We start from the raw sequence: 26,481 nt of genomic DNA, 5'->3' as shown, positions 1-26,481 counted from the left end.
AGAAGAAAAGTTAAATCATTCAAAAACTGATTTTGAAAACCTAGAAATGATTTACCAAAACTCTTCTTGTAAGTGTGTTGATTCAAGCTTTTTGTGAAAAATGTGAATCCCTTCAAAAAGAAGGTTCACTATCTTTTAAAAACTCTGGACGAGTTTTACAAAGTCCAATCCAATCTTTAAACTATTCTTGCTTCTCAAAATTGTGTTTTTGGAAAAGCTGGACCGGGATTTCATCCAAATAGCAAGAACAAACCTTTCTCAAGATTCTTTGAGAAATAACTTATTGTTTTGTTGAAACAACTAGTTAAAATATGCTTTTACTACATGAAAAGGGGCCACACTGTTAAATTTTGTAGAGTTAGGAGGTTTTCTATTCCTAAAGGTCTTTTTAAATGGGTTCCTAAGGTTTCTAAGGTTCCTACTAACATCATTGGACACACATTCATAAGGGGACCAAATCTTGCTTCTTAACCTTTTCTTGTAGGTATCCTTGGCAGCCAAGAAAAATCTTGAGTTCAAAGAATAAATACTAAAGGGAAAACCAACAAGAGTAAAGTCAATTTTTTTGCCTGCACTTTTCAATTATATATGTCTTGCAGGGTTCTTTGAAACTCAAGAGACATCCATGGCACATGCATAGTGGTTGCTCAAAAGAGAAACTTCAAGAATAAAGAAAGTATATGTGTTTTCATTTCTCAACTTATGTAAGTGTCCCTTGTGACCATATGAACATCTCAAAGTATTCTTTTGACTGAATCTATTCGTGTTATCTTTGCAAAGGTATGAACAAGTTGCCTACTGCATTTTTCATCACTTTAAAAGGAGATTATTTGATTATGAAAAATGTTCTCTTTGTTGTCATAGTAAAATAACCTATTGAAAATACTAAACAACCTGTTGTTTTGCCTCTGGCACCTCTGCATAAAGCTTCCATAATTGCTTACGCATGGTTAAACTTGTTTATGCTTTTCAAAACCAGTTGTTGGTCAAATATGCAATAAGTATGTCTCAGAATCTGGTCATAAGGGAATATATTCTATTATTTTCTTGGAAATTCAAAGATTTTTATGAATGCTCAGTCACAATAAAAGCTATGTTAAAGTAATTATTTTTCTACTGCAAAACACCTCACTAAAAGGCAATTTATATTTGCCATATTTTTTTGCTTATATAAGAGTGCTTTCAACTGGATATTTCACAAACAACCTGTTTTTTTTTCTCTTCTCTGCATCTGCAATTTGAAACTGTGTTTTCCTTACTGCATCCTCATAAAAAAAAATTTGCATTATGGCCTCTTCATCTCACTCACTTAAGAGAAAGAAATCACATGCCATCAAAAGGGTTGGTCATCTTGAAAATGTTTTTCTTGAGATAAGTAGAAAGGTCATCAATACACCAAAGTTGTTGTCCTTCAACTGGCTAAAGGAGCAAAATCTCAAGGAGGTTAGGAAGGCCTTGAAAGATCAGAAGCTAAGGAAGTTCCTTGAGATGTATGGAAACACTTATCCAGATCTTGTGAAGGTTTTCTACACAAATCTACTTGTTGATGGTGAGAACATGTATTCACTGATGGTGAAAAAGTAACAATCTAGATAGGGGACGTCGTCTGAGAATGTGGAAACAGGGGTCACTTCTCCTCCATCACCACCTTTTCGCCATGTAAAATGGAAGAGATCCCGAATTAAAAAGTCGGGTGCACCAAGTTCTAAGCAATTCGGGTTATCATCGAAAAAATTGTAAGTTATATTTAGTTATTTTCATTTATTTTAAAGAATTAATTATATTAAAAACTGATATGATTTTTGTTTCTTGCAGGATTCCTTGAAATCCCAAGGTAATTTTGTTCCTGAAGGTCGTCACGATATCCTGGTTGAAGCAATTGAACGACATGAGCACTGTGGTCGTGTTCATGCAGCTGGACAAGGGGTTGGAATTAAACTATATTTTGGAGTTTCACAATGACAATCATCCTCCTCCTCCAAAGAGAGTGAAACTCAAATGAAGACTAAGATACGTGAAGAATTAATGGAGGAGATGAGAAAGGAGACTGATCAGATGCGGCTAAAGATGAGAAAGAAGAATGATCAAATGCGACAAGAGTTTCTATCACAACAACTTTGTGCTGAGCCGATTCAACCCCTTGTTAGTCCCACTCCCAAGAGCACAAAGGGGAGTTGTGTGGCTCTTACAACATCAGGGGATGATATCATTGTGCGGACAAGGGAATGTGGGCTACTGGTAGCAAGCGGCAAGCTTCCTCAGGTGGTGGCGCTTGGAAAAGTCTATGAAGAGGCCACCACCTTACATAACGTTCCTCTCTCCCCTGTTGTGGCGAAGGTAACAGTTGAAAAAATACGAGTACCTGATGCTCGTGTTCCACTACCTTCAGATGAGGTAACCACTATGGTCGATGCATTTCAGACATTCGTTGCCTGGCCCAGACACCTCATTCGATTTATGCCACAACCTCATGTAATAATTTCATTTCATTATATTAATTTATATTTATATTTATATTTATATATTACATAATTTAATACAAAATTCTTTATTTTGTAGAACCTCTTCGGAAACCAAGTCCGGAGAAGAAGCATGAGGTTCCAGTTGACGATCCTATAGCTTCCTTAGGTCTAGTTTCTAGTCAGATTGGTCATCAACCTTTTGAAGTTCCGTGGGATGATATGTTTTTTCAAATAAACATTGAACTGCCACTGTTGATGTACAACACAAATATATTAGAATTTGTAGTTGAGAATCAAGAGCTCCATATAAATATAATTCATTTTTTATGATGTAAGTATCTTTACCTATATTTCAATTTACTTTATGTTAAATTATTATTGATTATGTTTTAACTAATAACTTGTAGGTTTTTGCATGAAGTCTGTCTCATTGAGGAAAAGGAAAATGTGTATGGATTCTTAGATCCTGCATATACTAATCTCGTTGGACCAAGGTCATATGAGACCCAAGCATACATCACTAACACCCTGGAAAAAGAGGGAAAACAAATTTATTTATGCCCTTATATTAATGAGTAAGTTTAATTATATGTCGTCAATTATTACTATTTCATGTTTTAAATATTTACTAACTCTTTTCATGGATGATATAGGCATCATTGGCAGTTACTTATCTTATCATTGGTTGATAAGACTGTTGTGTGGTTCTGATCCCTACACAAGAAGATACCCACAAATCTTAAGAATATCATTGATACGTAAGTACACTATAAACTTAACTCTATATGTTACCAATTAACCATTTACTAATGAGGTTTTTTGTATTAACCAGTTCATGGCGTGGATATAAAGGTTTGTAATTTTTTCTTTCTCTTTTCATTGTTTATCAATATACTAACTTTTACTTTTTATTGAATTATAGTGTAATAAACAACCAGGAAGCTATGAGTGTGGCTATTACATTATGCAATGGATGATTACCATTGTAAGACTAGGTGTTAAAACTGGTTGGAAAGAGGTAACATGATATGTTAAATCATTTTTACAATTCTTGAACATATATGTATCTTAAAACTAATTTATGTCAACTATATTTTGAAATGCAATTATTCATGGAAGAAATACCAATGAGTTCGGAAGCCATATCATATGTGAGACATTCTTGGTCCACATATTTCATAATTTTTTATAACTCTAGGGTAGTTGATCAATGGCGTAGAGATTATATGTAATTTGATTAGTGTTTGTAATGTACATTTTGATCAATATATATTTGATTCTATGAATTTATGTATTTGTCTGGCTGGGTATATATAATTGAACAAGTAAATTTATATGGGATTAACAGTAAACAGATTGCACTTAAAAAAACCACTATTTACAAGTGCGGTTATTTACCAAAGCCACATTTGTAAATCACATTTACAAATGCGGCTTTGGTAATAGCCGCATTTGTAAATGCTATACCCCTAAACCCTGTCACCTGATTCAGAAGCATATACAAATACGGCTACCAGAAATAGCCGCATTATAAATAGTATTTACAAATGCAGCTATATAGCCGCATTTGTATCACTTTGATGAATGCGTGCTTATCATATACGACTCTATAGCCGCATTTGTAAATGTAAAATAGCCGCCCTTGTTTAGCATTTATGCGCTAGTGTATATCTCACCAACACTAGACCCGACATAACCTTTGATGTTCAAATTCTCAACCAATTTGTTCAAGAACCCATAACTCATCATCAACAAGTTGTGCATCATGTTCTAAGCTACATCAAACCCCAAATTGTACAAATAAAGGCTAGACACTTGTACAAATAAAAACTACTAAAATTAAAAAAGATAAAATTGACATTAGTTTCTATTTAGAAGCCCTGTATCCATATCCTTTGATAACATCTTAAATAATTTTAAAAAGTTATATTGATATAGTTATTGTTTTAACATCCAAAACCTTATCATTAATATTAACATTTATTGTTGTTATCATTATTTGTGCAGTGAAAAAGACAAATAAATAGAAGTAGACGTTATGTGGAACTTATATTCAAATGTCTTAGACGACAAAACAACCCACTCATCATCTTCCTTTGCCAAGATGACAACGGAATCGCAGAAAAAGCCCAAGCTCAATCACTCACATTTGATAACATGCTTAGTCAAATATCAAATGGTATTCATGACTTACAACAAGGATTTTAGAATCTGTCAATTATTATGCATAATGGATTCCAATGAGTTGATAATCAATTCCCTACTTTGAGCAAAGATATAAAAAGTTTCAAGAGAGTAAAGCAATTCATTTTTATACTTTTTTTGTTTGGACTCATCACACATATGTATATATTTAACTATGACTTATTTTATTTATTGTTTCATTTATTTCATTTCATTCGACATCCTTATTAAGAATTGTCATTTTTTTTCTATGTCCAAAATTTGGTTTTAAAGTAATTCTATTTATTTGACTTCCCCTTATTTCTTTTCTATAAATATTACTATCAATTAGTAAATAATATTTTAAAAAAATTATTTCTTTTCATTTTGTCATCTAATATTTTTTTTAACAAAAAAAATGTGTATATTTAAAAAATAAAATTGACCTAAACCCAATTATACGAAAAAATAATTTATCAAACCTTCATTAATATAACCAAATCAATATTAATTGTTTAACTCAAATTCACTATTTATCCATTAAATAAAATCACCTAACTTTTCATTCACTTTATCTCTAAATACTCTAAATCAAGAATCTACTTTTAATACTCCAAAGAAACCAAGTGGTAATTCATAAGTAAAACTTGTTCTCAACATGTTATTCTCTTATGTACTAAAAAAACCAACCGAATCTATAGTTTCTAAAAAATTTAGCTAAAATGTTATTAGTATTTATGTTATTTAGCTAAAATGTTATTAGTATTTATGATCATAACTCTGAATGTATACGTTAAAAAATAAGACTCACTTTAATCACTTCATTAGTTAAACATTCTAAATATCCTCCCTTTTTTATATGTACATTTTAAATTAACTACGTGAATTAGTAAAAAATAAATCAAACATATCTTAAACTACCACTTGTTATTTTGTATATTTAATATTCTTAATCATATATCTCACTCTCAATAAATATTTATTTTATATAATATAAAATTACTAGTTAATAATAAACATGTGGAAAAAGTTCCCAAAAGGATTTTAAATGAAAAAAAAAAGAGTGAAAGTACAATCCAAATTCATCCAATAAGTATAACCTACAAAATTATTACTCAATTCGAGATCAAAATATTTTGCAATATAAACAATGGTGTGTGATTAAAATTTTAACTAATTTCATGATTTTACATTTTCTCTTGATGCTAGAATAAAGATACTTAATGAGTTTGGATGTGAACGAGTTTGTTTATAATTTTATTTATCACGTGAAGGTAAGATGAACCATTGTAGACAACATATGGAAAGGTCAAAGTATTGTGAATAACAAACAAAAAGAAAGTTTTATATACTTTGAAATAGGACATTCAATCATACATATGTTAACAAAAAATAGAATGCTAACATATAGACATCTATAAAACTTGATAAATGTTGTAGTGTCAACAAATAAATGAATTCAAAAATGTTAACTATATCAACTAGTTCTATCCAAGAGTCAATGCTTCTGATTTGCATAAGGGACAAACATTTTCCTCATGTAACCATTTCCTTATACAATCTGCGTGATATCCATGTCCACATTGAAGAATTCCAATTTCCTGCTTGTTTTTATATTCATCCTGTGAAATCATGCACAAGTATTCCAATTAATAGGAGAAAGAGAAATGTTAACACAAGGTTTCTAAACTTGGTTGAAAATAAGGCATGTTCTTAAACTTGATACCTGACATATTATACACAGATCATTTTCTTGTTCCTCAGAAGCTACCTCTCCCGAGTTATTAGAAAGTAGATAAGTTTTTGTCTTCATTTTCCTTGCAATAATTTCATCCAACAGACCTGTGCCTACATTGCTAATTCGTTCACCTAATTCAAGAAGCTCCTGTTGTCCAATTCTAAAGAGTTAGCAAATTTTCATAAGACCTCATAGTGAATCCTCATTCATAAAAAAAAATACCTCATATGACATGTCATCAATGTCCAAGTGCATATCACTATCATGGTCATCCAACCAAGAAACATCCTGTACAAAAAAATCCCAATTAAATTAGGATATTAATTAGATGAAATCCAATGGAATGTGAAGTACCAAAAGTAGAGAGAATGACATATTACATCATCTTGAAGAAAGGCTTGAGGAGGAAGACTCCTCCAGTGTGGATGAGTTGTCATGCGCACTGAACAAGTACTTGAAGGATTTGTTGGAAGTGTAAGTGTAGGATGAAAGTCGATGGAGTGTCCTCTCATCTCTTGCGCAGGCTGTGCTTGATACTGTGGATGGAGAAATGTGCTTGAAGGATTTGTTGGAAGTGTAAGTGGTGGATGAAAGTCGATGGAGTGTCCTCTCATCTCTTGCGCAGGCTGTGCTTGATACTGTGGATGGAGAAATGTGCTTGAAGGATTTGTTGGAAGTGTAAGTGGTGGATGAAAGTCGATGGAGTGTCCTCTCATCTCTTGCGTAGGCTGTGCTTGATACTGCGGATGGTAAAATGTGCTTGAAGGATTTGTTGGAAGTGTAAGTGGTGGATGAAAGGCGATGGAGTGTCCTCTCATCTCTTGCGCAAGTTGTGCTTGATACTGCGGATGGAGAAATCTGTAGTCGCTTCTGCTTCTGCTTCTTGCTATATCATGATAGCTTTGGGGATCATTTGTTACAATCTCTAATGAAGGAGTTGGAGCTAGAGAACAAGGCCAACAGTCATTTGAAAGGAACCAGATGGAACCAATCACGAAATATTAAAAAGTGTACTTTAAGTATAGCTCAATCTTGAAAAACCAGTTTATAAGGTGAGTTTTACACCCACTTATATGCTATGAAATATCCTTAACTCTAACTAATGTGAGATCTCCAACAGAGGAATAATAAAATAAAAAAAATAAAAAATGAGACATTTTACCTTGAATCAAATGGTTAGAGAGTGGTAATAAAGGGATGCCAATTGCATTGTGCCATGCATTAGGGGGAGCAACTCAAAAACTATGAGCCAAACTAGATGAAATAGGAAAACCCGTATGAATAGGTTGATGTTGAACTCCATTGAACGGTCTCCTTCCATACACCATCCCATTGTCACAAGCATTTAGTAAGTAATGAGAATCTATATTTTCTCTCATTGCCACTCTGCACATATTAGGCCAAAAAATGTTTTCTTCACTCATTTCATCCATATCCTTGAGTCCGATGACAGTTATCATGTTGTCAATCGTTGTGAGAAGCTAAAAGATACTAGTAACAATGTTTTGAGAACTAAAGAACAAAGAAAGAGAGAGTTATGAAAAAAAAATCTTTATAACTTGTAGATCTATTGTAAAAAGTTTTATTTATAGAGATAAATCTCTAAATTTTCAAGTCTAAATCTTAAGAAAATCTTTATTATTAAAGATAAAATCAATTTTAAAAATGTAATTCTACACATATCTTTTATTTGATTATTATTAGTTATTTAATTATGTTCTATCTTTTCTTCTATTTGAATTAATGTCTTCATATTAAAAAAATTATTTTTCTTATTTGAATCAGATCGTAATAAACCATGAAAATACAAGTAAAATCTAATAGATAAAAAAGTGTTTTGTGTCTCAATTTTTATTTTATTAGTATAGATATACCTCAGAAGATAAAACATAAAATAATTATAATTATAATAAAATAAAATAATTATAATTATAATAAAATAAAATAATTATAATTATAATACAATATAGTAATACTAATTATAAAAATAATAAATTAGTGATAATTATTATATAATAAAATAATAATAATTATGATAAAATAAAATAATTATAATTTTAATATAATAATTATAAGATAATAAAAATAATAAAATGACGTAGTAATTAAGTAATAATAAAAGGAAATTTAAGCAAAATCAATCTCTCAATAAATATATATAATAATAATAATAATAATAATAATTACAAAATAAGAAAATAACAATAATTATAATAGAAGAAAATAATAATAGTTATAAGATATATATAATAAAATAACCTAATAATAATTATAGTAAAATAAATTAGAAATAATTATAATAAAAAAATATAAGTTAATTATACTATAAAAAAATAAAATCATAATACTACAATAAAATAAAATAAAATAAATCAATTATAATTATAATAAAATAAAGTAGTTATTAAATAAAAATACAATAATTTTTTTGAAAAAAATCAATCAATCATATATATATACTTCTAGACATACATGTATATATCTATTTATATACCTATAGAAGTAGAAGTATAGATGTGTATATATATGTAATATATATATATATATATATATATATATATATATTTATATATATGCCACATACATAAATAAATATATACATACATATATATGCACACATCCATATACTTACCACGTTATCAAGTTGTTGATAGGAATCCAAATAAAGTAGTATGAAAGTTTTGGCGAGTTCTTTACAAATTCAAAGAAACTATATGAATGTTTTGGTGACTACTAAGGACTAAGAAGGTAGAGAAAGAGAGGAAAGGAAAACAAAACTTTATGTGATAGGTCTATTGAAAGATCTACTATTTATAGAAAAAAACTCTAAATCCTATAATTTAAATTCTAAATAAAATTCATTGTTACGGATAAAATCACTTTTAAAAATTTAATTCTAGATATTTTTTTATTTTCATATTGTTATTATTTATTTAATAACTTGAATTAGATTCTAACAAACCAAAAATATACGTATGAAAATAAAATCATATTTAGATATTGTTCATATAAAGAACATATTTTTCTTATTCCATTCGGGTCCTGAAAATACAAATAAAATATAACAGAGATAAGATAAAATATTTTCTGTTCCATTTTTTTTTATTTTATTTCTAAGAGTAGAAGATACAACATAAAGTAGTAATAAAATAAAGTAATAATAACTATAATATAATATAATAAAATAATTATAATTGTAATATAAGAAATTAATAATAATTATAATATAAGAAATTATTAATTAGTAAAATATAATAAAGTAATAATAAATATAAGAAAATAAAGTAATAATAGTTATAATAAATAAAATAATAATAACTATAATATAATAAAGAAAAAAAATTATAATATAATAAAGTAATAATAATTAGAATATAAGGAAATAATAATACTTACAATATAATTACGTAATAATAATTGTATTAAAATAGTAATATGAATTAGAATATAAGAAAATAATAATAATTGTAATAAAATAAAGTAATAATAAATATAATAAAATAACTTAAATGATAATAAAATAAAATAACTCTAATAAAAATAAAGTAATAGTAAGTATATAAAAGAAAGTAATGATAAGTATAATAAAATAATTATAATAAAATAAATTATAAATAATTATAATAAAATAAATGAAAATCATTATAATATAATAAATTAATAATAATTATAAGAAACTGGAACGCTGGAAAAAATAAAGTAATAATAGTTATAATAAATAAAATAATAATAAGTATAATATAATAAAGAAAAAATAATTATAATATAATAAAGTAATAATAATTAGAATATAAGGAAATAATAATACTTACAATATAATAACGTAATAATAATTGTATTAAAATAGTAATATGAATTAGAATATAAGAAAATAATAATAATTGTAATAAAATAAAGTAATAATAAACATAATAAAATAACTTAAATGATAATAAAATAAAATAACTCTAATAAAAATAAAGTAATAGCAAGTATATAAAAGAAAGTAATGATAAGTATAATAAAATAAATTATAAATAATTATAATAAAATAAATGAAAATCATTATAATATAATAAATTAATAATAATTATAAGAAACTGGAACGCTGGAAAGGAAATCTTGTTATATTCCTCATATGTCTAATACCAAGTTTTTTTTTTAAAGTGTAGATAAACTTTAAAATTTCAATCCTTATACAAGATTCATTGGCAAACTCCTATATCTCACCAACACTAGATCCGACATAACCTTTAATGTTTCAAGAACCCACAACTCATCATCAACAAGTCGTGCAACATGTTCTACGCTACATCAAAGCCGAAATTGTACAAATAAAGGCTAGACACTTGTACAAATAAAAATTACTATGAATTAGAAAAGACAAAATTGATATTAGTTTCTGTTTAGAAGCAGTATATCCATATCCTTTGATAATATCATAAATAATTTTAAACAAGTTATACTGATATAGTTATTGTTTTAACATCCAAAACATTATCATTAATATTAACATTTATTGTTGTTATCATTCTTTGTGCAGTGAAAAATACGAATAAATAGAAGTAGACGTTATGTGGAACGCGTATTCAAATGTCTTAGACAGAACAACTCAATCATCATCTTCCTTTGCCAAGATGACAATGGAATCGCAGAAAAAGCCCAAGCTCATTCACTCACATTTGATAACATGCTTAGTCAAATATCGAATGGTATTCATGACTTACAACGAGGATTTTAGAATCTGTCAATTATTATGCACAATGGATTCCAATGAGTTGATAATCAATTCGCTTCTTTGAGAAAAGATATGAAAAGTTTCAAGAGACTAAACCAATTCATTTTTATACTTTTTTTTGTTTGGACTCACCACACATATGTATATATTTAACTATGACTTATTTATTTATTGTTTCGTCTATTTAATTTCATTCTACATCCTTATTAAGAATTGTGATTTTTTTTCTCTGTCCAAAATTTGGTTTTAAAGTAATTCTATTTATTTGACTTTCCCTTATTTCTTTTCTATAAATATTACTATCAATTAGTAAATAATATTTTTTTTAAAAATTATTTCTTTTCATTTTGTCAACTAATATTTTTTTTAACAAAAAAAATGTGTATATTTAAAAAATAAAATTGACCTAAAGACAATTATACGAAAAAATAATTTATCAAACCTTCATTAATTCAACCAAATCAATATTAATTGTTTAACTCAAATTCACTATTTATCCATTAAATTAAGTCACCTAACTTTTTAAGTCACCTAACTTTTCATTCACTTTATCTCTAAATACTCTAAATCAATAATCTACTTTTAACACTCCAAAGAAACAAAGTGGTAATTAATAAGTAAAAGTTGTTCTCAATATGTTATACATAGTAATTGTTAATCTTAAAGAAAGTTTTTTCTCAACCTTATCATATAACCATTTCATATAGTTTCTAAACATTTAGGTAAAATGTTATTAGTATTTATGATCATAACTCTAAATGTACACGTTAAAAAATAAAACTCACTTTAGTCACTTCATTAGTTAAACATTCTAAATATCTTCTCTTTTCTATATATACATTTTAAATTAACTTCGTGAATTAGTAAAAAATAAATGAAACATATCTTAAACTACCACTTGTTATTTTGTATATTTAATATTCTTAATCATATATCTCACTCTCAATAAATATTTATTTTATATAATATAAAATTACTAGTTAATAATAAACATGTGGAAAAAGTTCCCAAAAGGATTTTAAATGAAAAAAAAAAGTGAAAGTACAATCCAAATTCATCCAATAAGTATAACCTACAAAATTATTACTCAATTCGAGATCAAAATATTTTGCAATATAAACAAGGGTGTGTGATTAAAATTTTAATTAATTTCATGATTTTACATTTTCTCTTGATGCTAGAATAAAGATACTTAATGAGTTTAGATGTGAACGAGTTTGTTTATAATTTTATTTATCACGTGAAGGTAAGATGAATCATTGTAGACAACATATAAAAAGGTCAAAATATTGTGAATAACAAACAAAAAGAAAGTTTTATATACTTTGAAATAGGACATTCAATCATACATATGTTAACAAAAAATAGAATGCTAACATATAGACATCTATAAAACTTGATAAATGTTGTAGTGTCAACAAATAAATGAATTCAAAAATGTTAACTATATGAACTAGTTCTATCCAAGAGTCAATGCTTCTGATTTGCATAAGGGACAAACATTTTTCTCGTGTAACCATGTCCTTATACAATCTGCGTGATATCCATGTCCACATTGAAGAATTCCAATTTCTTGTTTGTTTCTATATTCATCCTGTGAAATCATGCACAAGTATTCCAATTAATAGGAGAAAGAGAAATGTTAACATAAGGTTTCTAAACTTGGTTGAAAATAAGGCATGTTTTTAAACTTGATACCTGACATATTATGCAAAGATCATTTTCTTGTTCCTCAGAAGCTACCTCTCCTGAGTTATTAGGAAGTAGATAAGTTTTTGTCTTCATTTGCCTTGCAATAATTTCATCCAACAAACCTGTGCGTACATTGCCAATCCGTTCACCTAATTCAAGAAGCTCATGTTGTCCAATTCTAAAGAGTTAGCAAATTTTCATAAGACCTCATAGTGAATCCTCATTCATAAAAAAAATACCTCATATGACATGTCATCAATGTCCAAGTGCATATCACTATCATGGTCATCCAACCAAGGAACATCCTGCACAAGAAAATCCCAATTAAATTAGGATTTTAATTAGATGAAATCCAAAGGAATGTGAAGTACCAAAGTAGAGAGAATGACATATTACATCATCTTGAAGAAAGGCTTGAGGAGGAAGATTCCTCCAGTGTGGAGGAGTTGTCATGCGCACTGAAGAAGTGCATGAAGGATTTGTTGGAAGTGTAAGTGTAGGATGAAAGTCGATGGAGTGTCCTCTCATCTCTTGCGCAGGCTGTGCTTGATATTGTGGATGGAGAAATGTGCTTGAATGATTTGTTGGAAGTGTAAGTGGTGGATGAAAGGCGATGGAGTGTCCTCTCATCTCTTGCGCAGGTTGTGCTTGATACTGCGGATGGAGAAATCTGTAGTCGCTTATGCTTCTTACTATATCATGATAGCTTTGGGGATCATTTGTTGCAATCTCGAATGAAGGAGTTGGAGCTAGAGAACAAGACCAACAGTCATTTGAAAGGAACCAGATGGAACCAATCACGAAATATTAAAAAGTGTACTTTAAGTATAGTTCAATCTTGTAAAACCAGTTTATAAGTTGAGTTTTACACTCACTTATATGCTATGAAATGTCCTTAACTCTAACAAATGTGAGATCTCCAACATAGAAATAATAAAATACTAAAATAAAGAAAATGAGACATTTTACCTTGAATCAAATGGTTAGAGAGTGGTAATAAAGGGATGCCAATTGCATTGTACCTTGCACTAGGGGAAGCAACTGAAAAACTATGAGCCAAACTAGATGAAATAGGAAAACCCGTATGAATAGGTTGATGTTGAACTCCATTGAATGCTCTCCTTCCATACACCATCCCATTGTCATAAGCATCTAGTAAGTAATGAGAATCTATATTTTCTCTCACTGCCACTTTGCACATATTAGACCAAAAAATGTTTCCTTCACTCATTTCATCCATATCCCTTAGTCCGATAACAGTTATCATGTTGTCAATCACTATGAGAAGCCAAAAGATACTAGTAACAATGTTTTGAGAACTGAAGAACAAAGAAAGAGAGAGTTAAGAAAAAAAAAATCTTTATAACTTGTAGATCTATTGGAAGAAGCTTTATTAATAAAGATAAATCTCTAAATCTTCAAACCTAAACCTTAAGAAAATCTTTATTATTAAAGATAAAATCAATTTTAAAAATTTAATTCTACACATATTTTTTATTTGATTATTATTACTTATTTAATTATGTTATATCTTTTTTTCTATTTGAATTAATGTCTTCATATAAAAAATAAAAAATTATTTTTCTTATTTGAATCAGATCGTAATAAACCATGAAAATACAAGTAAAATATAATAGATAAAAAAGTGTTTTGTGTCCCAATTTTTATTTTATTAGTATAGATATTACTCAGAAGATAAAACATAAAATAATTATAATTATAATAAAATAAAATAAAATAATTATAATTATAATAAAATAAAATAATTATAATTATAATACAATATAGTAATACTAATTATAAATATAATAAATTAGTGATAATTATTATATAATAAAATAATTATAATTATAATAAAATAAATAAATTATAATATAATATAATATAATAATTATAATTATTAGATAATAATAATAAAATGACGTAGTAATTAAGTAATAATAAAAGGAAATTTAAGCAAAATCAATCTCTCCAAAATATATATATATATATATATATATATATATATTATAAGATAATAATAATTATTACAAAATAGGAAAATAGCAATAATATAATAGAAGAAAATAATAATAGTTATTACATATTTATAACAAAATAAACTAATAATAATTATAGTAAAATAAATTAGAAATAATTATAATAAAAAAATATAAGTTAATTATAATATAAAAAAATAGTAATTATAACAAAATAAAATAATAATACTACAATAAAATAATATAAAATAAAACAATTATAATTATAATAAAATAAAGTAGTTATTAAATAAAAATAAAATAATTTTTTGAAAAAAATCAATCAATCTTATATATATATATGTGTGTTTTTTTTATATATATATATGGCACATAAATAAATATATATATATATATATCCATATATATATACATATACTTACCACGTTATCAAGTTGTTGATAGGAATCCAAATAAAGTAGTGTGAAAGTTTTGGCGAGTCCTTTACAAACGCAAAGAAAGTAGTATGAATGTTTTGGTGACTACTAAAAACTAAGAACGTAGAGAAAGAGAGGAAAGGAAAACAAAACTTTATGTGATAGGTCTATTTGAAATATCTACTATTTATAGAGAAAACATAACTTTTAAAAATTTAATTCTAGATATTCTTTTATTTTTATATTGTTATTATTTATTTAATAACTTGAATTAGATTCTAAAAACCATAAATATACATATATATGTGAAACTCAAATACAAAATAAAATATTTAGATATTGTTATATAGAGAACATATTTTTCTTATTCCATTCCGGTCTTGAAAATACAAATAAAATATAACAGATAAGATAAAATATTTTCTGTTCCATTTCTTTATTTTATTTCTAAGAGTAGAAGATACAATATAAAGTAGTAATAAAATAAAGTAATAATAACTATAATATAATATAATAAAATAATTATAATTGTAATATAAGAAATTAATAATAATTATAATATAAGAAATTATTAATTAGTATAATATAATAAAGTAATAATAAATATAAGAAAATAAAGTAATAATAGTTATAATAAATAAAATAATAATAACTATAATATAATAAAGAAAAAATAATTATAATATAATAAAGTAATAATAATTAGAATATAAGGAAATAATAATACTTATAATATAATAACGTAATAATAATTGTATTAAAATAGTAATATTAATTTGAATATAAGAAAATAATAATAATTGTAATAATATAAAGTAATAATATAAAGTAATAATAAATATAATAAAATAACTTAAATTATAATAAAATAAAATAACTTAAATTATAATAAAATAAAATAACTCTAATAAAAATAAAGTAATAGTAAGTATATAAAAGAAAGTAATGATAAGTATAATAAAATAAATGTAATAAAATAAATTAGAAATAATTATAATAAAATAAATGAAAATGATTATATTATAATTAATTAATAATAATTATAAGAAAATAAAGTAATAATATTTAAAATAAAATAAAATAATTATAATTATAATAAAATCAAGTTGTAATTAATAATAATATAAAAAAATTGTAAAATAAAACCATTCAGTCGAAAAAATTATTATTTTTAAGGATAATACCCTAAACCCAAGAGAATTGTTTACCGTAAAAGATAAAATCAATTCTAAAAATTTAATTTTAAATATTCCTTTTATTTGATTATTATTAGGTAATTGATCATCTGAATTAGATTCTAACGTAAAACACAACATATAAAACGAAATATGTTATGTTCCATCTTTTATTTCATTTTTATAGATGTTGTTGATATAGAAAACAATAACATATTTTTCTTATTTAAAGCAAACCATGTAAATAGATATAAAATATAACAGATAAGATAAAACAATTTGTGTTTCATTTTTCTTTTTTTATAAATATTAGTCAGAGTTGAAGATGGAACATAAAGTAATAATAATTATAATAAAAGAAAGTAATAATAATTATATTCAATATAATAAAATAACAATAATTGCAATATAATAAAGTAATTATATTTATAATAAAATAAAGTAGTAAAACCAAATTGCGGAGACGACACTTCTGACTTTAAAACTTCATTATTTTGCTAATCATTTTTAAAATCTTGTTTGAAAGTAGATATCATCTCCTGAAAATAAGAATTACAAATCATATCTCATTGTGAGAACCTTTCCTTTAATGTTCCATATGTCAAAGGCATTGTCCATACAAATGCTATGTGCGATGGATGGAGAAACAACCAACATATTGGCTTTCTGCCATGCTGGAAACAATAAGCTGGTATGAGTGAGAAGAAAACTTTTGTGGTTCCATGAATGAAACCTATCTTGTTCTTTGAAATGAGGCTCATTTTAAATAAATGAGACCAATGATGATAGTTTGGTCCCTAAAGAATAATAGCGACAATGAGAAAGGAAGGATTATCAGATGAACTAACATGGTGAAATGAACAAAAATCTTGTGAGGGATCAACAACTTCACCCATGGGTAAATGTAGCAACCAAAGCTCTGATCAGAACTCTAATACTATATTAAGAAGTGAACTTTAAGTCCAACTCAACCTTATAAAACCGACTTTTAAGATGAAGTTTGCACCCACTAATATACTATGAAATGTCCTTATCTCTAGTCGAAGTGGGATCTCCAACACACACCCTTCACGCTTAAACCCTCATACTCGTGCGTGGGATTATATGTTTATGGATGGTCCGATAATAACCCGATAACGGATGACCTGATAAGGCCAACAAACTCTAGCTAGGAGAAGCTCTAAACGACTCTTATACCATATGATAAAAAAAAAACAAAGAAGAACAAAAGAGAAAAAGGAAGACAGAATATGAGAAAGAATATTTCTTCTGTTTTTTCGTTGTGATCAAATCAGAGGGTCAGAATATATACAAATACCCGAACTAAAGAGAGAGAATGTAAAATAAAGACTACATAAAGGCTAGAATCAGAAAAGAAAAATAAAGGTAAAACATTTGAACAAAGAGGAACAACTAAGAATTAGAAAATACAAAATACACATTGGCTTAATTCTAAAAGTTTTGTATCCATATCCTTTGGTACACTATCTGTTGGCTTGCTTAAGACCATATAAAGTCCTTTTTAATTAGAAAATTGTCTTGGTTGAATAGAAGTCAATATAGCAAGAGCAACCATGTATACATTTTCCTTCAACTCTCCATTTATAAAGGCATTGCTTATGTCTAACTGTGTCAAATCCCAATTATTGTTAAAAGTTAGAGAAATAAGCAATCTTATGATGGTCATCTTTGCTACTAGAGAGAAAGTATCAAGGTAGTCAATGCCCTTTGTTTGTGTGTAGCCATTTGCCACAAACCTTGCTTTATACCTTTCATCTATCCCATTAGCCTTATACTTTATTTTGAATACCCATTTGCCACTTATGGCAGCTTTGTTCTTAGTCAGAAGAACAGTCTCCCATGTTTGATTTGACTCCAAAGCAAATATCTCACATTGTATAGCTTTTCTCCAACAATCATGTTTCAGAACTTTAGAATAAGTGTTTGGCTCAACATGTGAAGAAAGAGGCATAACAAAAGATGTGTAAGAAGGTGATAAATTGTTATAATAAAAAAATAAAATTCAAAGGATATTTAACTCTTAAAGATGTATTGGAAACATTAAGATTACAATGATAATCCTTTAGATACTCAGATGATCTTTTTATTATAGTATTCATTCGAACTAACTGATTTAATTCATAATTTTGTTATGTGTCATGATCTTTATAAAGGTTTTGGTCTATACGAGAACAAACTAATTATGGAACCTCAATGTATGATTCACATTTATTATTACGTTTCTTTTTAGCATTATCACAGGGTGCAAGAATGGTTTGTCATGTATGACTCAAAACAAGTTAGTATTCAATAAAAAGAACTTTGATCATGAATGTTAGAACTGTTAGTTTCATTGCTAGTATCTTGAACCATTTGCTATGAAAAAACATGTTCATATAAGACTGCATTCCTAAATTCAAAAAATTCTCTACATTGAATATTGAACATCACATGTCCATTTGTCCTCCTTTTAAAACTAATAAGAACACATTTTAACGCCCTTGGATAAATATTTCTTCTATTTGTTGACAAAGTACTAGCATAGCATAAAGATCCAAACCCCTTTAATCCATTAAAATTTGTTGTAGTTTTGTAAAGCATTTCACGAAGAGAATTTTTTTAACACAGGTGTGGGGAGTATGTTTATAATATGCGCATCATGTATTACAAAATATGGCCAATAAATTTTGCATGAATGAGATTATCTCATGAGAGCTTTTGCTACATTTAATAAATGACCATGTTTCCTTTCAACTATACTATTTTGTTGTGGATTATAGACACATGATGTTTAATGCATTATGCCTTTTTTGAAAAAGAAATTAGTCATGAAAAATTTAGTCTCATTGTCACTGATGACTTTTTACGGCAAGAACACCGTGTTGTCAGAAGTAATAAATGTCTCTAAGGACGGATATCTATCCCACAAGGAACAATTGACTATTCAAATACAATTTTCGCTAAATATAAAAAATAACAATAAAAAGTTGGTTTGAAGATTGTTATAATGGCAAGAATTAACAAGGAAACAAATCAAAGAGTAATAGCTTCAATTGTAAAAATAGGGATTAGGTTTCATCTTTCTCACTCTTATGTATTTTGATTAGCATGTTAATATTATGTTCTTTTATTGAAATTGATGCCCGTAGAAAATTCATTTATATCAATTTCTTGTATATAAACTTCTTAAGAATGTTTCCTAAATATCATTTTCTCTTATATTTATAGAAACAACTTAGAATCATACTCAGACGTTAATAGCCATTAACATTTCAAGTCTATTTCTAGCACTCAAATATGTTAAGTATTGTTGTTTATGTTAGAATCCTAAAAATACCTTTAAGTCAAATTTAAGATACTCAAACATGTCACGACTATTTAAAAGCAAAACAACAATACAAATAATCAATTAAGAACTGAATATTATAATATGTAAATATGAACTCAATACATCAGAGTTCGAACAAATTATTCTCAATCCCAAAGGGTAGAATTAGCCACGCATACTTCTAACACCTTCCATTCTCCCAATTGGTTACAATTCACTCAATGGTGTTTTCCTCTCAATTTGGCACACTAGGATTGTGCCTCTAGCCCCCTATTTAACCTAATATACTAGGGTTAGGTGAATTCCTGCGTTGTGCTTATGGGCTTAAGGGTAAAAATGTAAAAATAGCCCAATTAATTTGATGCATTCTCGCTACTAAGTTGGACTTTTTTTTTTCTCTTTTATGCGTTTTGGGCCTTTCAGTTTTCTCCTTTTAGCATATACCATTCTTCTTTAGTTCAACTATCCATTCTTCCCTAGAAACCTACAATTAACACAAAATTTGCAAATAAAATATTTTTATTCAAATAAAAATCATAAAAAATGTAAAAGGTATAAATTCATAAATTATGGATTATTTTATATGTAAATTAGCAATGCTCATAAGTGCCTATATTTTAATATGAAATATTAAGGAAATTAGGCATTTATGAGTCACTTCTTCTTATTTTTATTGTTGCTTGAAATTGTGTTTGAACCAAAACAACAAGATTTTCCAAAGTCTTGACAACATCATATTTTTTGTTTTAAAAGAAAAATCCATGTCTACCTCGAATACTCGTCAACTATGGTCAGATAATATTTATGACGATGAATTGATGGTATTGAGTATGGTTCTCATAGATCTACATGAATGAAATACAAACATTTTTAAGATTTAGATGTACCAATAGGAAAGGAATTTTTTCTTTCCAAAATTACAAATATCGCAAATAATAAATTTGTAATATTTAACAAAAGAAAATTTGTTCTTGATAACACCAATACCTTTATAGAAAATGCCAAAGGGCTTCTAGATCACTTGAAGTGACATTAACAATATTGATGGTGTGTGTACATGATAAGTTCCAAGGTGTTGTTTTTATGATTGATAAAATTGAACACTTTGGAACTTAATTGTTGCTTAATGTAAGAAAATTACCCTAATCTGAGAATTATTGAATCTGATTATATATTTTGAACCAAGAAACAAATGAAGAAATTTAATCTCAATTTTTGTATAAATTGCAGATGAATATGAAGCGTTGAAAGAATTATTCAAGCTGGCATTAAAAGAAAGAAAGTAAAAACTTAATTGGATCACAAGAAGATTTAGCTCAAGCTAGAGGATTTAGCTCAAGCTAAAACTGTCCAGAGTTGATTAAAGGTGCAGTATTGATCTAGCTCAGGCTAGAATCGGTAGCTCGAGCTAAAAATGTACCGAAAGATCTAGCTTAAGCTAAAATGGGCTAGCTTGAGCTAAATTTGATTATATAAATTTTGAAACAAAACTCAAAACCAGCGGTGGGAAAAAGATTGGGTTTTTATAGAGAGAGACTAGTGAGAGAAAGAGAAGAAACCTATGTTCTTAGGAGAAGAACTTGCTTAGATCAGCCCTTCTTATGCAATCCAGATCAAGAATGAAGATTGGAGGAGCTGTCATGAGTGGCTAAGTTCTTTCTAACTTGGGATTGAATGTAATTTACCTTGATCAAATGTATTCTTGGTGATATATATATAAAATTCTCTTTTCTACTTGTTCTTGGTATTTTCGTTTTATGCTTATTGCTTGATTTTGTCTGATCAATAGAGTCTTGATTTTGATCCTTAAATTTAACTGGAAAGTACCTTTAAGGATCTGAAATAAACGAAAATACTTGATAACTTGTAATGCTAGGAATAGATTCCAGGTTATTGATTGCATTATAATTTTGTTCCTAAAGTTGGATGATTTGTTAAATATCTGAGGAATCAGTGTTTGAGAAATTATCTTATGAATTTCATCTGTGAGGAATCAAGATGAATGACTTTAAATTAAGCATCAAGAATAAGTAGTTTTGAGTATTATATATTGTATTATTCAAAATACAGATGATTGAGATAGACGCAATTCAATCCCAAGTATCTTTCTCTATATTTGATAAGTTGATTTTGTTTTTGGTTGAATCAAACCCTAAACCTTTGAGTTACTTCTTGTGAAATCTTTAATTTGATTATGAACAAGTTCTCAACATTATTTTCTATACTTAATGAGTTTTACAACAGAACATCTTAATTAGAATTGTTCTCTGTGGGTTCGACATTCGTACTTTAAAGAGTACTATATTACAGTTGATTCGGTACACTTGCCGAGAGAAATATCAACAGTAGATTTGGTGGGTTGGATTTTGAGTTTATGATATAATGAGAGTATATATAGCCTATCTTGCATCTTAGTTAAACCAATCATCTTTAAGGAGTTATTGTCCTTAATGTGATAGCTGTTAGAGTCGAAGGTAAGAACACAAGATAAATTATCAATCAATTTTGCTACTGAAAGAAGATTAAAAGTGAAGCAAAGAATATACAAAACACTTCCATAATAATTGGCAATGACTTGATTTCCATTTGGTAGTTTGAAACAAATATGATTACTTTGATGATATGAAGTGAAATGAGTTAAGGATGAACAAATGTGATCAGTAGCACCACTATCAAGAATCTAATATTTGAAGGAAGAAAGAAATTTATTACCAATGTGTGTTGTCATGTTGAAAGGAATTACAATGTTGAGATACTAGTTATCACAAGTATCTCACATTTTCTGTAGTTAGTTTAATTTGATTTTTCAAACCCTATATAAAGGGGTTTTCCTATTTGTTGTAACATAACTTGAAATAATAGAAATAAAACATACAATATTTTTTTCCCTGCTCTAGTGTTGTTCCTACTTATTCACTTCCAATTACTTCAAAATTTTCCTTATGAACTTTTGTATTTAATATCTCCTACTTATCTCGATTTAAAAACCTTTGGATCTCTCTGTTTTGCTTCCAACCTTGAAAATAATTGTACTAAACTTGAACCCATATCTAGAAAGTATGTTTTTCTTAAATATAAATTAGAAAAGCTTGAGGAGGAAGATTCCTCTAGTGTTGAGGAGTTGTCACGCGCACTGAAGAAAGGCTTGAAGGATTTGTTGGAAGTGTAAGTGGAGGATGAAAGTCGATGAAGTGTCCTCTCATCTCTTGCACAGGCTGTGCTTGATACTGTGGAGGGAGAAATGTGCTTGAAGGATTTGTTGGAGTGTAAGTGGAGGATGAAAGTCGATGGAGTGTCCTCTCATCTCTTGTGCAGGCTATGCTTGATACTGCGGATGGAGAAATCTGTAGTCGCTTCTGCTTCTGCTTCTTGCAATATCATGATAGTTGTGGGAATCATTTGTTGCAATCTCTAATGAAGGAGTTGGAGCTGGAGAACAAGGCCAACAGTCATTTGAAAGGAACCAGATGGAACCAATCACGAAATCTTAAAAAGTGTACTTTAAGTATAGCTCAATCTTATAAAATCAGTTTATAAGGTGAGTTTTACACCCACTTATATACTATGAAGTGTCTTTAACTCTAACCAATGTGAGATCTCCAACATAGAAATAATAAAATAATAAAAAAAAGAAAAGTAGACATTTTACCTTGAATGAAGTGGTTAGAGAGCGGTAACAAAGGGATGTCAATTGCATTGTGCCTTGCATTAGGGGGAGCAATTGAAAAACTATGAGCCAAACTAGATGAAATAGGAAAACCATATGAATAGGTTGATGTTGAACTCCATTGAATGCTCTCCTTCCATACATCATCACATTGTCATAAGCATCTAGTAAGTAATGAGAATCTATATTTTTTCTCATTGCCACTCTGCACATATTAGGGAAAAAAATGTTTCCTTCACTCATTTCATTCATATCCCTATGTCCGATGACAGTTACTACCAACACTAAAAAACAAGTTCAATTTATGTGCTCTAGTGCTTTGATATTTTTTCCTTTCTGAATATACATCTGTTTGGACCAAAACTTGTTGCGTTTGATCAAATTTTGTGTTGCGGTTCTTACATAAAAATTTCATAAAAAAGTAGTTTCTTGAAAATTTTGCACAAATTTTGGATTGTTCAGTGTCAGTTCACTCTAGATTTTTCTTTTGCAATTCATTCTAGAGTCATTCTTAGGTTCACTTTGTTGTGTGCTACCTTTTTCTTCTTACCATTAATTATTGATTGTCTTTTGTTAGTTTTCCATTGAAGTTTGTCACATTAATCTCCTTTTGGTTAAGCTTTTCAAATTGTTAGTTTTTCTTGCTTTTGTTCTTGGATTCTTTTGTTGGTGAAGGCTTTGGAGTTTCAAGTGTTGATGTTGAGGAAGAGATATATCGGGCTTCTTCTTGGAGGTCCTATTTCTCAAAGATAACTTCTCAAAGGGATCGGAGGAGACAAGATATTTTAGTGCACAAATTTGATATATTGAACATCACAAAAGCTTCCAAGATTGCATGAAGAATGGTTCCATTTTCTTCTTAACTTATTTGTATCGCCAAACCTTTTTTGTAATTTTTACTTTTGGGTTGTTTGGGAATTAGCTCCAAAGGCAAACCTAATAGACATTTTTAATAACTTTCACATGAATTTGTGGTATAAGTGTGACAGGGGGCTCTTAGTTGTTAGAATAGGTGGTTTGAAACAAGAGGGGGTGACTTGTCTTCATAAGAATTTTCTCAAATACTAGAGTTAGATAAAAAAAAATTAATAAAATTAACTAATTGATTTATCTATTCAACTGATTATAAAAGCACTACAGGCATTTAATTAATATATAAACTAGTTGTTTTGAGAATTCAACCAATTGATTTAAACACAGAACATTGTAAAACAGTTTATAAAACAGATATCAACGTGAAAGAGGTAGATATTTCACAGGAGAATTATACTGGTTCGCTCTTAACCACGAGCTACATCTAGTCCTTAGCAAAACACTGATAATTCACTAAAACAATCACAAGAGATTACACAAGAACAACCAAAAGTGTTGATCTTGAACCCTACAAGAATGCACAACACTCTTAATCCCATACAAAATTCATAAACCCTATTTGAATCTGTTTACAGCAAAATACAATAAAAAGAATAGAGTTTGAATACACCTAGATTTATTACAAATGAAGCACAATAGAAATGTAAACCCATACAACTTATCCACATAACAACAATGATACAAGATCCAAATTTAATCTCCAAGAATGATTTCAAACTTTTAATTTCTTTTCTCTAAGAAAAGTGTTGTGTTAAATGATCACAAAATATCTTTATATAAGGTAAGAAAGATTGTTAAAATAGTTTGATCATTTAATGAAATCAGTTGTATCAATTAAAAACAATTTTATTAACATAACAGAATTCTATCGAAAACATTAATTTGATTTATGAAAATAGCGGATTGTTTTCTTTAAAAAAAGAAATCACCAAATTTTAAAGCGGTTCATTTATCGAAATAACTGGTTGGTTTCACTTAACATAAAAGAAAAATAGAAAACCAATCATTTTTAAATCCTTAAAAACTTTAAGTGTTTTCAACCGGTTGATACGATAAATCAATCAATTAAAATATTTACTATAGTCAACACACTTGAATAAAAGTAATTTTAACTAATTAATATATGAATCAACCAATTAAAAAACATAGATTTGGAAAACAAAAAATTTAATGGAGATTACGAATCAAGTTACTTGTATCATAATGAGATGAAAATGTACATAACAAAATCTACCTAACTTAAACACACACATACAATAACAGGTCTTCAAGATAAATTTGGATTCATCAAAGCTTTCTTGTTCAACATTAGCGTCACTTGCATTTTAGGATCCGACTAGTTTACTTTCACTAGCATTTTCCCTTATTACGTTAATTTTTGCTTTTACTTTCTTCCTTTATTTCCTTGCTTTATAAGTCTTTATGATACATAGGTTTTATCTTTCGTTGCTTATTATTAGATCTTTAGTTTCTTTTTGCATTTCACACATTCACTTACATTTATCAAATTGTTTTGAAATTCTTTTAGGGAACTTGTGTTGAGAAATATCTAAGATAAGCTCTAGCTAGGAAAGTCTTGGTAGTTAAGTACTCCATTGTGACCAACCTCACTTTCTTGGGAATGAACTTGAAGAAAACTCATATTTGAACTCTTAATTTTCCAAAAAAAAATTTGTTCAGCTCTGTGTTCTCACGGTTTTCATCTAGTTCTTGATTGTTTGTCTTTGTTTCTTTATTTTTCTACCATTTATTTTTGTTTCCACTATTTTTCTTATTGTCTCCACCGATTTTTTTATGTTTTTCACCGTGTAATTTGAGTACAAATTACATCCACAAGTTCCTTTGCTGTTTCCCTACATATCCTCTTGTTCTTGTTATTGTTCTTCAATTTCTTGTTGTTTTCGCTTGTTTTAATCGGTTAATTTTTTCTCTTTATTGTGTTCCACCGTTTATATCACTTGTGTGTGCCTTATCTTTTTTTTTCTAGCTGTTTGATCGGTTCTTTCTGGTGCCAATACATCCACCAACCTGCCATAGTTAGGGTTGTTGTTGCGGTGATCATCACTTTTGGTTTGTGTTTCTTGTCCAATTTTGCATTTTAATTTGTCTTTGTCTCCTTTTAGGTGTTCTTTATTCTTTCCCTACCTGCATGTCCCTTGTTACGTCAAATTCTTGCTTAATCTTGTTTTCTTGCTTCATGTGTTGTTGTTGCCTACCAGTTGTTTGCTTTTCGTTCTAGTGCCTATCACCTGTTTCTTAAAAGTATCTTGT

The 26,481-nt window shown here is 27.9% G+C and overlaps 2 protein-coding genes across 2 annotated transcripts; both read right to left on the bottom strand.

Annotated features, from left to right (window-relative positions):
- Positions 1-6,112: 6,112 nt before the first annotated feature.
- On the bottom strand, positions 6,113-7,823 carry LOC137807883 (probable E3 ubiquitin-protein ligase ZFP1). Its single transcript, XM_068608721.1, has 5 exons — positions 7,637-7,823; positions 6,744-7,306; positions 6,586-6,651; positions 6,352-6,510; positions 6,113-6,247 (listed from the first exon to the last, which is right to left on the bottom strand). The coding sequence occupies exons 1-5, from the start codon at positions 7,821-7,823 to the stop codon at positions 6,113-6,115; spliced, it is 1,110 nt and encodes a 369-aa protein (XP_068464822.1).
- Positions 7,824-12,539: 4,716 nt separating this feature from the next.
- On the bottom strand, positions 12,540-14,039 carry LOC137807872 (probable E3 ubiquitin-protein ligase ZFP1). The gene is made up of 5 exons (XM_068608710.1): positions 13,742-14,039; positions 13,169-13,521; positions 13,012-13,077; positions 12,895-12,921; positions 12,540-12,674 (listed from the first exon to the last, which is right to left on the bottom strand). The coding sequence occupies exons 1-5, from the start codon at positions 14,037-14,039 to the stop codon at positions 12,540-12,542; spliced, it is 879 nt and encodes a 292-aa protein (XP_068464811.1).
- Positions 14,040-26,481: the final 12,442 nt, after the last annotated feature.

Source organism: Phaseolus vulgaris, chromosome 11, assembly GCF_000499845.2.
Source record: "Phaseolus vulgaris cultivar G19833 chromosome 11, P. vulgaris v2.0, whole genome shotgun sequence".
Taxonomy (NCBI): Eukaryota; Viridiplantae; Streptophyta; class Magnoliopsida; order Fabales; family Fabaceae; genus Phaseolus; species Phaseolus vulgaris.
This window is presented reverse-complemented; position numbering and strand designations above follow the sequence as displayed.

Excerpts from the sequence above, each read along its gene's own strand:
- LOC137807872 (XM_068608710.1), bottom strand. The coding sequence starts at position 14,039 with ATGATAACTGTTATCGGACTAAGGGATATGGATGAAATGAGTGAAGGA. Across the intron at positions 13,522-13,741 it reads CTCTAACCATTTGATTCAAG|CTCCAACTCCTTCATTCGAG; the intron begins GTAAAATGTCTC and ends CTTGTTCTCTAG. Across the intron at positions 13,078-13,168 it reads AAGCCTTTCTTCAAGATGAT|GATGTTCCTTGGTTGGATGA; the intron begins GTAATATGTCAT and ends TTTCTTGTGCAG.
- LOC137807883 (XM_068608721.1), bottom strand. The coding sequence starts at position 7,823 with ATGATAACTGTCATCGGACTCAAGGATATGGATGAAATGAGTGAAGAA. Across the intron at positions 7,307-7,636 it reads ACATCAACCTATTCATACGG|CTCCAACTCCTTCATTAGAG; the intron begins GTTTTCCTATTT and ends CTTGTTCTCTAG. Across the intron at positions 6,652-6,743 it reads AAGCCTTTCTTCAAGATGAT|GATGTTTCTTGGTTGGATGA; the intron begins GTAATATGTCAT and ends TTTTTTGTACAG.